The sequence below is a fragment of the Podarcis vaucheri genome (assembly GCF_965113315.1).
Source record: "Podarcis vaucheri genome assembly, chromosome: W".
Classification (NCBI taxonomy): Eukaryota; Metazoa; Chordata; class Lepidosauria; order Squamata; family Lacertidae; genus Podarcis; species Podarcis vaucheri.
This window is the reverse complement of record NC_138757.1, coordinates 33,018,967-33,035,400: the sequence shown is the minus strand read 5'-3', so window position 1 is coordinate 33,035,400 and position 16,434 is coordinate 33,018,967. Positions and strand designations below refer to the sequence as shown.

Genomic DNA, 16,434 nt, shown 5'->3' with positions numbered 1-16,434 from the left:
GATCTGGACCTCGAGAGCACTCACTCTAAGAACAATAAGTTGTGAAATTCACCCAAGAACATTTTCGGATCATAACATGATAACTTTGGAAATCAAAGGGATAACACAGGGAAGCTTCAGATGGAGATTAAATGAATACCTATTAGAAAATGACGACGTTATTGAAAAGGCCAAAACCACCCTAAAAGAATACTTTAACTCAAATCTAAATACAGGAACAAGCATAGAAGTGGTCTGGGACGCCAGTAAGGCGGTAATAAGAGGTCTATTTATTCAGCAAAACAACTACAAGAAGAAGATAAGACAGCAGAAGAAAGAAGAAATACTTAAGCAGCTAAGAGAGCATGAGAAAAAATTAACAGACCACCCGAAGGATGAGCAAAGTATTCGAGCAATAAAAATGTTACAAACACAATATTCGATGCTGACGAGTCAAGAAATTGAATGGAAAATCAAACTAATGAAGCAAAGATACTTTGAGTCAGCGAACAAAACAGGGAAATTTCTGGCCTGGCAATTGAGAAAAAGACAGAAACAGAATATGATAAATAAAATAAAAGTAGAGGAAGATCTGATAGTAGACCCAATTAAAATACAAAAAAAGTTTCTGGAATTTTATGAAGAACTATATAAGAAGGGGGAAGAGGACCTAACGCAAATAGAAAGATATCTAAAGAGACATAAAGGGAAGACCATCACGGAGGAAGAAAGATTTCAACTAAACAAACCCATTAATATAGAAGAGGTTCAAAATGCTATAAAAAAAATGAAAATAGGAAAAGCCCCAGGCCCGGATGGTCTTTCGGCCAAATATTACAAAGTTTTAGGAAACCAACTATCATTGGTGCTCTGTGATACAATGAACAACATCTTGAGAGGAGGGAAAATACCTGAGTCGTGGAGGGAAGCCTTCATAACATTAATTCCAAAACCGGATGCAGATAACATGTGTATTAAAAACTACAGGCCAATATCCCTATTGAACAACGATTACAAAATATACGCCGATATCATGGCAAACAGATTAAAAAAGTGCCTGTTGAATTTAATTCACAAAGACCAAGCAGGCTTTTTACCAAATAGATTCCTGAAGGATAATGTGAGACACACTATAAACTTAATCGAATATCTGGAAATTAACAACAACATACCAGCGGCCTTGATCTTCATAGATGCCGAAAAGGTGTTCGATAATGTCTCTTGGCCGTTCTTACTAAAGACTATGGAAGAAGCGGGGATAGAGGGAGAATTTCTGAGAGGAATACAGGCAATATATTCAAATCAATCTGCCAAACTGGTGATAAATAACAATCTTACAAACATGTTCCAAATTGAAAAAGGAACCAGGCAAGGTTGCCCCCTCTCCCCGCTCCTATTCATTATGGTTTTAGAAGTCTTGGCAAATAAAATAAGATTAACACCTGAGATCAAAGGGATCAAAATAGGATCAAAGGAGTTCAAACTAAAAGTCTACGCAGATGACTTGATGTTACCCTTAGAAGAGCCGCAAGGGAGCATCGAAAAGGCGCTGGAGATATTAGAAGAATATGGCAGACTAGCAGGATTCAAATTGAATAGCTCAAAGACCAAAATATTAACAAAGAAATTGAGAAATGATATAAAAGAAAAATTAGAGAGTCAACACGGAATTAAAGTGACTAAAAAAGTAAAATATTTAGGCATTTGGCTTACACCAAAAAATATAAATTTAATTGAAGATAATTATACAACGACCTGGAATAAAATTAAAAAAGATCTGGATGTTTGGAGCAGAGTTAATCTTTCGTGGCTCGGTAGGATGGAGGCAATAAAAATGAACACTCTTCCCAAGATGCTGTTCCTTTTTCAGAATATCCCGGTTATTAGAGGGACCAAAATATTCAAAGACTGGCAGAAAGTCCTCTCAAGATTTATATGGCAGGGAAAAAGGCCAAGGATCAGATACAAACTACTTACAGATCGAAAGGAGAGAGGGGGGATGGCGGTACCCAACTTAAAACTATATTATGAAGCTGCCTGCTTATGTTGGGTGAAAGATTGGATAACTTTGGAGAACACGGATCTATTGGAACTCGAAGGTGCAGATAACAGGTGGGGTTGGCACGCCTACCTTTGGTTAAATAAAGGAAGAACACATAAGGGCTTTTCGAATCATATCATTAGAGGTCCATTATATGAAGTTTGGGAAAGAAATAAAAAATTGTTAGAACCAAGAACACCCTGGTGGCTGTCCCCAATAGACATTTTATCATTTAAAAAAACAAACCTGGATGAGAAAAATTTAACATACGAAGATTTACTGACAAGCTCCCATGAAAACTGGAAACTAAGACCGTACGAGGAACTGAAAGGAAAGCTGAAGGGTTGGCTACAGTACCATCAGATCAATGCAAGATGGACGGAAGATAAGAAAGTAGGAATGAGCGAAAAGAAATCAAAATTCCAAATCGAAATAATTGAAAGTAAATCTAAATTATTATCCAAAATGTATAATATCTTATTGGAAGAGGATACAAAAGATGTAGAAATTAAAGAAGTTATGGTAAAGTGGGCAAGAGATTTGGGGCACAATATAGAATACGAGAAATGGTCGAAATTATGGAATCAGGGAATAAAATTCACAGCAAGTGTAGCAATTAGAGAAAATTTAGAAAAGATGATATACAGATGGTATTTAACGCCAGAAAAACTAAATAGGATGTACAAGACCGGTAACAAGGCCTGCTGGAGATGCAAAACAAATGAAGGGAATTTTATACATATGTGGTGGACATGTGAGGGAATAAAAAAATTTTGGAATCAGATATATGATGAACTAAAAAAAATATTTAGACTCACATTTCCCAAAAAACCAGAGGCCTTTTTACTAGGGATGGTTGGAAAAGAAATACCGGAAAAAGATAAAACCCTGTTCCAATACGCAACAGCTGCGGCTAGAATGCTAATCGCCCAAAATTGGAAAAACCCAACTACACCAACGGTGAAGGATTGGCAACTGAAGCTATATGATTTTATAGAATTGGCAAGAATGACGCAAAGAATCAGAAATCAAAAAAATACAAAGTTAAAAGAGGATTGGAATAAATTTATGGTATATAGTGAAGGTAATTCTGGTAACTTAACAACTGCAGTAGGTTTGATTTAACTCTTCCGATGTTATAAACTATAAACCAACACCAGCTGTAAGATGAATTTATCAAAAGTAGAAACCCGAAATCAGGAGGGAAGGAAGTCGATGTAAACGTGTGGTATGTGTTTTTTCTTTTCTTTACTTTTCTCTCTTTAATTTTTCTTTTTCTATTTAATGTCTTTTTAATGTTTAATGTCTAACTTTTAATGTTTCTTTTTGGTTGTGCTTCTTTGGATGTGTATGATGAAGGAAATATAATAAAAAGCATTTGAAAAAAAAAAGAAAATACTTAACTGCAGGAAAATGTTCCTGCCTCCCCACAGCACCACATTTGCCGGAAAATTGCCTCTCAGCTTATGCATGTTTACGAAGGATTGTGGAGGCAACAGGTCCTCCCCTCAAGGCCTTTTCCTTTTTTTTAAATTTTTTTAAATATGATTTTTTATTGGTTTTACAAAAAAAAATTTGAACAATACGAACATATAAAAAGACATACAAACACATATAGTTTCATAACTTTTTTTCATAAACCTCGTTTCTCAGACACCCCCATACCTCCCCTATCTGCATCCCAATGTCCAAAGTTTTCCAGCAACTTCCAATTAAATCTGTCAAACATATTTCTTCTTAATCTTTCCTTCAGTCTAATCTTATATCGCTGTAACCCTTTCTTTCTCAAAACCTCGACATTCTAACATTCATCAAGTCTATAATAGTCCTTAAGATAGATTTTAAATTTCTTCCATTCTTCTTCTGCCGTCTCCTTCCCCTGGTCGCGGATTCTGCCGGTCATCTCAGCTAATGTCATATAGTCCATCACTTTCATCTGCCATTCTTCCAGTGTGGGTAGATCTTGTGTCTTCCAATACTTTGCGATAAGTATTCTTGCTGCTGTTGTAGCATACATAAAGAAAATTCTATCTTTTTTTGACACCAATTCGCCGACAATGCCCAAGAGAAAGGCCTCTGGTTTCTTAGGGAAAGTACATTTAAGTACCTTTTTCATTTCATTATATATCATTTCCCAGAAAGCCTTAATCTTCAGGCACGTCCACCAAAGGTGATAAAAAGTACCCTCGGTTTCTTTACACTTCCAACACTTATTGTCAGGCAAATGATAAATTTTTGCTAGCTTGACTGGGGTCATGTACCACCTGTAAATCATTTTCATAATATTTTCCTTTAGGGCATTACATGCCGTAAATTTTATACCGGTGTTCCACAACCATTCCCAGTCAGCAAACATAATGTTATGACCAATGTCCTGTGCCCACTTAATCATAGCCGATTTAACTGTTTCATCTTGTGTATTCCATTTCAGCAGCAAATTATACATTCTTGACAAATTCTTGGTATTGGGTTCTAACAATTCAGTTTCTAATTTTGATTTCTCCACCTGGAAGCCAATTTTCCTATCTTGTTTGTAGATCTCCATTATTTGATAATAATGGAGCCAATCTCGTACTTTAGGTTTCAATTTCTCATGACTCTGTAATTTCAATTTATCTCCCTCTTGTTCCAAGATTTCCCAATACTTTGGCCATTCGGCCTCCATATTGAGTTTCTTCAATGCCTTAGCCTCCAAGGGTGACAACCATCTAGGGGTTTTATTTTCCAACAAGTCTTTATATCTTATCCAAACATTAAACAACGCTTTTCTGACAATGTGATTTTTAAAGGCCCTATGCACTTTGATTTTATCATACCATAAATATGCATGCCAACCAAATGTGTTATTGAAACCTTCTAAATCCAAGAGATCTGTGTTCTCGAGGAGCATCCACTCTTTCAGCCAGCAAAACGCTGCTGCTTCATAGTACAGTTTTAAGTCCGGCAGGGCAAATCCCCCTCTTTCTTTTGCATCTGTAAGTACTTTAAATTTTATTCTGGGCTTTTTGCCCTGCCAGACAAATTTCGCAATGTCTTTCTGCCACCTCTTGAAACAATCCATCTTGCCGAGAATCTGCAAAGTTTGAAACAAAAAAAACATTCTAGGCAATACATTCATCTTAATAACTGCAATTCGGCCTAACATTGACAATTTCAAATTTGACCATATTTCTAGATCTTTTTTAATTTCTGACCAACATTTTTCATAATTGTCTTCATACAAGTTCAAATTTTTAGATGTCAGGTGAACCCCTAGGTATTTCACCTTCTTAACCACTGTCAAACCTGTCTCTTCTTGAAATTTCTCCCTCTCCATGACTGTTAAATTTTTTTCTAAGACTTTAGTTTTTTGTTTATTCAGTTTGAATCCGGCTACCTGGCCAAAGTGTTGAATTATCTCCAACACCCTTTTCGTACTAGTGTTTGGCTCTTGTAAAGTCAATACTAAGTCATCTGCAAAAGCCCTCAACTTGTAATGTTTAGCTCCGACCTGTACGCCTTTAACCTGCTGGTCATTTCTAATCATATTCAGCAGCACCTCCAGAACAGAAATGAAAAGCAATGGGGAAATTGGGCACCCCTGTCGTGTTCCTTTTTCTATCTTAAGCTCCTCAGTTATCACATTATTTACAATCAACTTACCTTTTTGTTCAGAGTATATCGCACCCATACCATTCTCAAATCCTTGACCTACCCCCATCCCATGGAGATTCTTTTTCATAAAACTCCAAGAAATATTGTCAAAGGCTTTCTCCGCATCCACAAAGATCAGCACTGCTTTGGTGTTTATGTTCACCTCTAGCAGTTCCAAAATATCTATTATATTCCTTACATTGTCTGATAAGTGCCTTTTTGGGAGAAAGCCTGCTTGGTCCTTATGAATCTTCTCCATCAACACTCTTTTAAATCTTTTTGCCAAAATGTCTGCAAAAATTTTGTAATCCACATTAAGTAATGATATTGGGCGGTAGTTCTTAAGTTGAGTCTTTTCAGTCTCTGTCTTTGGTATGAGTGTAATATAAGCTTCTTTCCACGACTCTGGTGCCTTCCCCCCCTCTAAAATCTCGTTGCAGACTTCCTTTAACGGTTGAACCAACCACTCCTTCAAGGCTTTGTAATATCTGGAAGTCAGTCCGTCTGGTCCTGGAGATTTGCCCAGTTGCATGTCCTGAATGGCACCCTCTATCTCTTGTTCTGTTATTCTCTGGTTTAAATCCACCTTGCTTTGATGAGAGATTTTTTGTAATCCATATTTATTAAGGAATTCATCTATATCCTCTTCATTTTGTGGCCCTTGAGAATATAGTTTTTTAAAATAGCTCAAAAAACAGTTTCTAATCTCGTTGGGTTTAGATATATTCTTTCCATCCACTTCTAGGCTTGTAACTGTATTTAGTTTCTGCCTTTTCTTCAATTGCCAAGCCAGAGGTTTACCACATTTATCTGTCGATTCAAATGTCTTTTGTTTCATTTGCTTTATCTTCCACTCAATCTCTTGATTCATCAATTCCATATATTGTGTTTGATATAACTTGATCTCTCTCAAAATCTCCTGGGACTTTGGTTTTGATCTTAATTTTTTCTCTCCTTCTTTTATCTTTTCCAAAATCTTTTCCTTCTTCTCATTCTGCTCTCTCTTTTTTATTGAATTTTGTTGAATCAGAAATCCTCGCATCACAGCTTTGCTTGCGTCCCAGATCACTCTTTTTTCCACATCGGCCTTTAGATTTATTTCAAAATAGTCCTTTAAAGTTTTTGGGACCTTCATGTGGATCTCCTTATCTCGAAACAGGGTGTCATTCATCCTCCATCTAAATTGACCAGTTGTTGTAAGTTTCATTTCCATCTTCACGGCGTTATGGTCGGAGCAAGTTTTTGGGCAGATTTCTACCTTCTTAATCTTTGGAGCCATCCCACTAGTGATCCAAATTTGATCAATTCTGGTCCAGGTCATCATTGCTTGAGAGAAAAAAGTTCCCTCTCTCTCAAGAGGTTTCCTCGTTCTCCATATGTCTATTAGGTCCGTATTTTCAGTCATTTCAAAGAAGGTCTTCGGAAGTCTCCCTTCCTTGGAGATTGTCAATCTTTGTGCCTTGTCCATATTTGTAGAAACCACACCGTTCATATCTCCCATAATTATTACATTATAATCCAAATAGTCCATCAGAGTTTCATGAAGCTTCTTAAAAAATTCCACCTTGCCTTCATTTGGTGCATAAACTCCAACTATTAAAAATTTTTCTCCTTGTGCTTGTATTTCAACTGCCAGGTATCTTCCTTGTTCATCTTTAAACATCATTTTTGGGGCCCATTTCTCTTTTACATAAATCACAACTCCTCTTTTCTTGACTTTGTCTGATGAAATAAATTCTTGTCCTAGTCTTTTATTTATAAGTAGTTTCCTGTGTACCCTGGTTACATGGGTTTCTTGTAGGCAAATCAAATCCAATTGTTCTCTTTTCAAAATATGAAACACTTGGCGTCTCTTCAAAGGCATGTTCAGCCCATTACAATTCCAACTAAGGAATTGCAGGGCCATCTTGTTATTTTTCCGTTACTCCTCCGACCGCTCCAAGTTGTTGCTCTTCCTCTGATGGTGGTGGGTTAAGTCCAAACGGTAGGTTCAGAATATCTAGTGCTCTCCTTTGTTCTGCAATTGGATCCACCATTCCCTTCTGCAGATCCTCTTGGTTTCTCTCCAGAAACTTCTCTTTATCTTGAATTGTCTTTATTTTCACCTTCTTTCCCTTGTAGTTAAAGGGCAGTCCTTGTGGGAACTCCCACCTAAAGAGGATGTTGTTCTTCTTCAACAGGTAGACCAGATCCTTATGGAAGGTTCTCACCTCCAAGATATATTTAGGGATGTCTTTAAAAATTTGTATAGGTGAATTTTCAATTTCCAAGGCCTTTTGGTAATGTAGTTTTAATATTTTGTCTCTTTCTTCCTTGGATCTAAGAGTAATCAGGCAATCCCTCGGAGTCTTTTTGTTCAGTCTCCTGCCTAATCTGAATGCTGTTGTTATCTTGAATTCTTCCTCCTCCAAATCTTCCCAAAAGTCTGCAAACTTTTGTGTTAGGAACTCCGCAAGGCTGTCCCCTTCGCTTTCGGGAATTAATCTTAATTTCAGATTTCTTTCCTTTCTCTGTAATTCCATCAAAGACAAAGTTGCATCATGTTCATAAACCTTTTTAGCAATCGGTTCCAGCTTCTCCTGTGTCTCTCCGGCAATGCTTCTGGCGTCCTCTGCAATTTTACGTGTTGCAGAGTTTTCTTCAATCAACCTGTTTATAGATTCTGTATTGCTTGTCACACTTTTTGTGTTCAAATCCAGTCTCGCTGTTAGTTCTGTTAATTTCTGTGTATTTTCTGTACTCTGCTTTGTCAAAGTCTCCCAAGACTGATTTATCTTGAGTAACGCCTGTGTCACTGACTCCATGGAGGCAGCTGTCACTTTTTCTTGTCCTGCTGCTCCTGTAGGAGTTAGACTTGAAATTGAGCCTCTTTTCTTTTGTTGCTGTTGTTGCTGTTGTTGCTGTTTAGCTTTGGCTCTGGTGGTTATCTCTTCTGCTGGGCCACTCATGTCCCAAGGACGTTCCCACAAAAACAATTCCCTGATGGAAATTCCCACTGTCTTAAACCGTTGCAACCGTTACTTTCAGCCCTCTAGAGGGAGCAAAACAAAATGTCCAAGTGAGGAAACAAAGAAATTAAGAGCAAGTGTGTCAGGAGGCTTGAAAATATATGCTGCGACACTTTTTCCAGTAGATACTCTTTCAGCACACTCCAATATACTGTGGCAGCGAAGTCTTAAAACTTTGTATCAAACAAAACTTCAACCATGTAACTTTCCCAGAAGTCTAAAGACAATTCAGTGTCCTAATGTCGTATTTGGCAGTCCGTTTCCAGGTATTAAGACAGCAGAAGGCTTTTTCCTTTTAGATAAATCATGCAGGTTCCTAATGTCCCTTCTTCCTCCCCTCTGCCCTGCTTGCTAGAGGGGAAATCTAAATCCAATGTCAGATTTAAGTAATCCAAAAGTACTTCATATGGATGCAGCTTTAAAGTTCCGTTGCTTTAGCTGTTATGCAGTCGGGGGAAGGCAGACTTCCTTAATTTTCACCTTCCCCGTTTTCAGCCGAATTTCCGATTAAAATTTAAAATTTTCCAAATTGACGTTCAGTCTTACTCACAGGTTTTTCAGTCCCAGATTTACAGGAAGGAATCGGCGCTCTCCGTTATGGCAACGCGGCTTCACTCTGCGGGCTGGGTAGCGACTCTCAGCACCGCGCTCTCCCGATGCCGTTCCGTAGCCTTTAAAAAGGCTCTTTCGCAGTAAGGGGGGCGCTTCTGGTGCCCACCGAGTCTCCTTGTTCACAGGCTTCTACGCCTGTGATTTTAGGGGTCCCCCGCTTGCCGTAGCGGGTCAGACCCGAACTCACAGAGCAGTCCTCCTCCGGAGCTCGGAAAGAGGACCGCCATTAACGCTGGCGCCGACCGGAAGTCAAGGCCTTTTCCTCTAAAGGAGGTATACTGATCTTCTCCAATCCTCTGGCCACTGCTGAGTTTTCCAAACTTGCTGGCATATTGAGTGTAGCACCTTGACAGCATCATCTTTAACAAAATTTAATAGTTCAGCTAGAATATCATCACTTCCACTGGCCTTGTTATTAGCAGTGCTTTCTAAGGCCCATTTGACTTCGCTCTCCAGGATGTCAGGCTCAAGGTCAGCAACCACACTACCTGGGGTGTATGAGACATCCATATCTTTCTAGTATAATTCCTCTGTGTATTCTTGCCACCTCTTCTTGACGTCTTCTGCTTCTGTTAGGTCCTTTCCACCTTTGTCCTTTATTATGGTACTCTTTGTATGAAATGTTCCTTTCATAGCTCCAGTTTTCTTGAACAGATCTCTGGTTCTTCCCATTCTGTTGTTTTCCTCTATTTCTTTGCATTGCTCATTTAAGAAGGCCCTCTTGTCTCTCCTTGCTATTTTTTGGAAATCTGCATTCAATTTCCTGTATCTTTCATTATCTCCCTCGCATTTTGCTTGCCTTCTCCAAGTCCACCTTTCCTTTTGAAGCAAAATGTCCTTGAAATGGGGGAGAAATGCCCTGCATGAAGTCTTGGGTTTGCAATTTGGGGAGAGGGAAGACTGTCTGCGGCGCTGGGGAGCGGGCAGGCTGGCGAGGCCCCCTAGATCTAGAGGCCCTAGGCTTCAGCCTACTTAGCCTATACATAAATCCGGCCCTGCCTATGTCACAGTGAGCACAGGCCCATTGATCACGTGCAAGGCATTCTGCGTGTTGGGAAGGAGCCTCCTGTTCTGGGCCAGGGGGAAGAGTGACACCAGCAGAAGACTGGGTGGTGGGGTCGAAGCTGATCCCGGGGAGCACGTGAGGAGTCAAGGCTTCCCGCATGAAGGCCTCGCTTCCCCTAGAAGTCCCTGCCTCCTGGTCTGTGTTCGCTTTCTTCTTCAGGTACAGTGCCAGCATGTTCTGGATGGTGCACCTGCTTTCAGGGGAGAGCTTGTAGAACTGGTCCACACTAGAAGAATAGCCATGAGACGGGTGAGACTCCTGCAAGGCTTCCCCAAAGTCAGGGGAACATAAGCGTATTTGAAGAGCCTTGCTGGTTCAGGCCAAGGCCCATTCAGTCCGACATCCTGTTAGCATGTAGTTGGTCCACCACAATTGCAAGATTATTGCATCCTTCAGGAATGGTGTGTCCAGCTCCATCTGAGTCATCATCCAGGCACGCTGTGGAGCTGCATGGATGAGAGATGGGCATCTTCGGCCAGTCAGGGGTGAAGAGCTGGCAAGATCCCCTGTACTGAGCAGAAAAGCAAACTCTTTGGCCTCCGAGATCTCTCCTAACTCTCAGCAGCCCTCACTGTGAGCCATACTAGAGGAATTTTGCCCTGCTTTTGCTGAGCTACAACACAGGAGCGCACCCCCAGGTGGCCATGATGTGGTAACCCTGGCAAAGCATTGCAGAGCAACTGAGAAAGCAGAATGATGTTTGCATGGAAAGTCCATTAGAAAGCTGCACTATTGGACTTCCGGGGAGGCGCCTCCGGCAATGGCGGAATTTCTCTGACCGGGAGGAATTTGCCCCGTGGGAACTGGGTCTGACCGCCATGGTGAAGGTGGAGACCCGCAAAAAATCACAGGTGGGAGAAGCCTGTGAGCGTGGGATTCGGCGGGCACCTTTTGCGCCTCCCCTACTTACGGGGAAACCCAGTTTCGGGGGTCCGGAGCGACGTGGGGTGAGCGGTGCGTTGCTTTGAATCGTCTGCTTCTTCCACGGAGTGAAGCCACATAGCTGTTGCCGGAGAGCGCTGACTTTTTCCTGTGGACAATTTGACTTTAAAGTAATTACCCGTGAGTAGAGCTGAAGTGGGAGAATTGGATGTTTAAACGTTTAATTTGGTATCGAAACGGGGAGGTTCAATACAGGAAGTCCGCCTTCCCCTTTTGTAAATAGACTGAAGCAATGAGGCTGCAAGCTGAAGTCTTGGAAAGCCTTTTGTAAAAGACTAAATTTCCATCGGCAAAGAACATTAAACCCCCCCTTGGAGGCAGGAGAAGAGGGGGGGAGTTGTGGACTGAGTATGCCTGTAGGAGAGAGTGAAGAGAGCTAAAATACCGCCGCTCTGACCCTGGGAACGGGCTGCTAGCAGGACTGACGTCTTATGGAATGTTCATTGACAGTGTTTAGAACATTCATTGACAGCTATCTAAATAAGAGAAATACATTGTTTCTACTGTCTCCGGCTGCCTTTAAAAAGGAGTAAAAAAGTAATTGAAAACTGAAACTAAATTTGGATGGTTGGAACTGTGTCTAAAAGAGGACATTACTGATTAACATAAATAGAAACTGTTTCCCCCTAGTGGAAGCCTTTGAAACAGGTGGCTTTACAAGAGCTGGGCTAGGGGAATTTCCAGCTGCAAGTTAAAAAAACTGTGAGACTCTGGGACTGACCTTGAATCTTTTAAGTGTTATGGCAAATGGAAAGGAAAAAACAGACCAGTCGACTGAAAAAACATTAAGGTCTGGGAAGACATGGCAGCAACCTAGGAGAGGCTCAACACAAGGCCTCCCTGCTTCTTCTGTTGCTGCTTCTGTACCAGTACATTCAAAACCAAGAGGAATGTCGACAGAAGAGGCCTTAGCGGTTGCATTAAGTAAGATAAATGATTCATTGGAACAGCTTAACAAGAAAGCAGATGCGACAAATGCGAAAGTGGATGCGACAAATGCGAAAGTGATGCTGCAACTATTAAAATTGACCTAAATACAGAAAGTATAAATAATTTGGGACAAAAGGTGAATACCAATACAGATACCATCCAGAAATTGATACAGGAATCTATCTTGATACGGCAGACTGCGGAGGAAGCCAGGGAGAAAGCCGTTGCTGCGGAATGCAAAGTAACACAACTGGAGAGAGAGAGAGAGAGAGTCCCAGCCCTACAGAGGCAACTTGATGAACATAAGTTGACGCTTGCTATGATTGAACTTAAAGAAAAACAGACGAATCTGAGGATCAGAGCCCTACCTGAATTGGAGAAGGAAAGCCTGACAGACTTTCTTACACAGGAATTTGCTGACTTCTGGAACTTGGACTTGGGTCAAGAAGAGTTTAGAATTGTGAGGGCCTTCAGACTTGGAAGAGGAGGGAAAAAAGAAGAATAGAATAAGAGACTGCTTGATCACCGTTCAAACTAAAGAAGAGAGAGATAGAATTTTGGGTTGGCACTACCAGAAGAACCTAGAAGTACAACAGTCAAGAGTGGAAATTTTTTAAGACGTCCCGAAACATCTTTTGGATCTTAGGTTTAACTATCGAGATATTGTTGCCCTGCTGAGAAGGAATAAAATCATCTTTAGGTGGGAGTTTCCCCAAGGTCTATCTTTCAGTTTCAAAGGAAGGAAAATAAAAATAAGATCAGTAGAAGATAAAGTAAGGTTTTTGTATAAATATGAAGAAGATCTGCAGAAGGAACTTGGAAAAGAGCAAAGAGCATCGGATAGAAGATCACCAAATAAGGGAATATTGGATATATCAGCATTATCCTTTGGATTGGATCTCCCAGTGAACGTGTCATCACCACCACCAACAGAAGAAGAGCAAGCATTAGGTGCAGTTGGAGGAACATCAGCGTAATTACATGATGGGGTTGCAGGTTTTGAGTTGGAATGTGAATGGTCTGAACTCCCCAGAAAAAAGGCGGAGTGTCTTTCATTTATTGAAAAAAGAACATTTGGACTTGATTTGTTTACAAGAAACATGTGATGAGGCTACACAGGAAGATATTGAGTAATAAAAGACTGGGCCAAGAATTTATCTCATCAGACAAAGTTAAAAAAAGAGGAGTGGTCCTTTATGCAAAGGAGAGCCTATCACCGAAATTTATATTCAAAGATGACCAAGGAAGATTTGTTGCAATTGAAATTCAATCACAAGGAGAGAAATTCTTGATTGTAGGTATTTACGCACCAAATGAAGGAAAATCGGAGTTCTTTAAGAAACTACATGAGACTCTGATGGACTATATGGACTATAATATGATCTTGATGGGAAATATGAATGGAGTGGTGTCTACAAATATGGACAAGGCACAGAGACAGGTAGTCACCAAAGATGGCAGACTACCAAAAACCTTTTTTGACATGACTGAAAGTATGGACTTAGTTGACATTTGGAGAATGAAGAACCCTCTGGGAAGAGAGGGAACTTTTTTCCCTGAGGCTAAAATGACATGGACAAGAATTGACCAAATCTGGGTAACCAGGGGATTGGCTCCGAAGATCAGCAAAGTGGAGATTTGCCCCAAAACTTGTTCTGACCATAATGCGGTGAAGATGAAAATGAAATTGACACCAATGGGTTCCTTTAGATGGAGGATGAACGATACTTTGTTTAGGAATGAAGAGGTGACCAAGAAGGCCCAAAAAACTCTAAGAGACTATTTCGAGATAAACATGAATACTACAGTGGAAAAAAGAGTAATTTGGGACGCAAGCAAAGCAGTTATGAGAGGATTCCTAATACAACAGAATGCAATTAAGAAGAGAACTCAGAATGAAAAAAAGGATAAAATCCTGGAGAAAATAAAGGAAGGAGAGAAGAAACTGAGAGTAAAACCAAAGTCACAGGAGATCCTGAAAGAGATAAAGTTATACCAAGTTCAATACACGAAGCTGATGAATCAGGAAATAGAATCGAAGATTAAACAGATGAGGCAAAAGACATTTGAATCGGCAAATAAGTGTGCAAAATTGTTGGCCTGGCAAATGAAAAAAGACAAAAACTCAATACTATTACGAATTTGGAAGTGGAAGGAAAGAATATGCAGAACTCAGTGGAGATTAGGAAGTGTTTTCAGAGGTATTTTAAATAACTTTATTTTTTAAAAAATAATATTTATTGCTTTTACAACAATTTAAACATTACCAAAAAAACAAAACAAAGAAAAAACAATACATTACAATACAATACAATACAATAAAAACAATTTAAAAACACATCAACAAAGAAAATAAATAAATAAATAAATAAATTTCATTTTTTTATAATATTTATTAAAGTTTAAACATTACAGAGGGGAAAAAAGGAAAAGAGAAACAAAAAAGAAATACAAGCAATAAACAATTACAAAACCTCAGAAACAAAAATAAATACAGTAATACAAAACATCAACAGTACAAAAAAGAAAAAGGCAAAAAAGAAAAACATTTAATAAACCCAAAAAAAGAACAAACAAAGATAAAAAGAACCCCGTATTTTCATACCCTTATCTTTCATTTGCTTATTTCCTTGACTTCCTCACACCTCCTTTTTTGTATTCTAGTTCAATTAATTATTCCAGCAAGTTCTTTCCCTCTTTCTCAAATTTAGTTCTATAATTTATCTTAACACATTTTAGCCTTAAATTTACCCCTTTACCCAATATCAATCTATTCATACTTAATTCTTTATAGTATTTCTACTAAAGTCATGTAGCTTCTTTCCAGCATCCTTCCAACATTCGTTAATTTTAGAATATTTCTGTAAATATACTTTAAATTTTTTCCAATCTTCTTCCACCGACTCTTCTCCCTGGTCTCGGATTCTGCCAGTCATTTCCGCCAATTCCATGTAATCCATCAGCTTCATCTGCCATTCTTCTCTGGTAGGTAGGTCTTATGTCTTCCAATGCTTAACGATGAGTATTCTTGCTGCTGTTGTGGCATACATGAAAAAAACTCTGTCCTTCTTTGGCACCAATTGGCCCACCATGCCCAGGAGAAAGGCCTCTGGTTTCTTTATAAAGGTATATTTAAATACCTTTTTCATTTCATTATAGATCATCTCCCAGAATGCCTTAATCTTTGGGCATGTCCAGCAAAGGTGAAAGAATGTACCTTCAATTTCTTTACATTTCCAACATTTATTATCGGGCAGATGATAATTTTTTTCAAGCTTGACTGGTGTCATGTACCACCTGTAAATCATTTTCATTAAATTCTCTTTTAAGGCATTGCATGCCGTAAATTTCATACCGGTGGTCCATAACTGTTCCCAGTCAGCCATCATAATATTATGTCCAACATCCTGTGCCCATTTAATCATAGCAGATTTCACCATTTCATCCTGAGTGTTCCATTTCAACAGCAAGTTATACATTCTCGACAAATTCTTAACTTTAGGGTCTAACAATTCTGTTTCCAGCTTTGATTTTTCCACCTGAAAACCTAGTTTTTTATCCTGATTATATGCCTCCATTATTTGGTAATAATGGAGCCAATCTCGCACTCTGTTTTTTAATTTTTCAAAGCTCTGTAATTTTAATCTGTCACCCTCTTGTTCCAAGATTTCCCAATACTTCGGCCATTTCGCCTCCATATTGAGTTTTTTCTGGACCTTTGCCTCCAGAGGTGACAGCCATCTTGGGGTTTTATTTTCTAACAAATCCTTATATCGTATCCAGACATTAAACAGTGCTTTTCTTACAATATGGTTTTTGAACGCTTTGTGTGCTTTGACCTTATCGTACCACAAATATGCATGCCAACCAAATACATTATTGAAACCTTCGAAATCCAAGACATCCATGTTTTCAAGAAGCAGCCATTCTCTCAGCCAGCAAAAAGCAGCTGATTCATAATAAAGTTTTAAGTCTGGCAGGGCAAATCCACCTCTTTCTTTAGCATCAGTTAAAATCTTAAATTTTATACGAGGCTTCTTGCCCTGCCAGACAAATCTAGAAATATCTAGCTGCCGCTTCTTGAAACAGTCCATTTTGTCCAATATTTGCAGTGATTGAAATAGAAATAACATTCTTGGCAATACATTCATTTTTATCACAGCAATTCGGCCTAGCAACGATAGCTTCAAATTTGACCATATTTCTAAATCTTTTTTCACTTC

The 16,434-nt window shown here is 39.2% G+C and overlaps 1 protein-coding gene across 1 annotated transcript in view; it reads right to left on the bottom strand.

Annotated features, from left to right (window-relative positions):
* The window catches only part of LOC309523272 (inositol polyphosphate 5-phosphatase OCRL-like), a gene marked incomplete at both ends in the record, with an annotated part of 68,060 nt that overhangs the window by 49,235 nt on the left and 2,391 nt on the right, over positions 1-16,434 (bottom strand). The window contains 1 exon segment of the mRNA XM_082207053.1: positions 10,367-10,565. Within this exon segment, the coding sequence (XP_082063179.1) occupies positions 10,367-10,565 (199 nt within the window).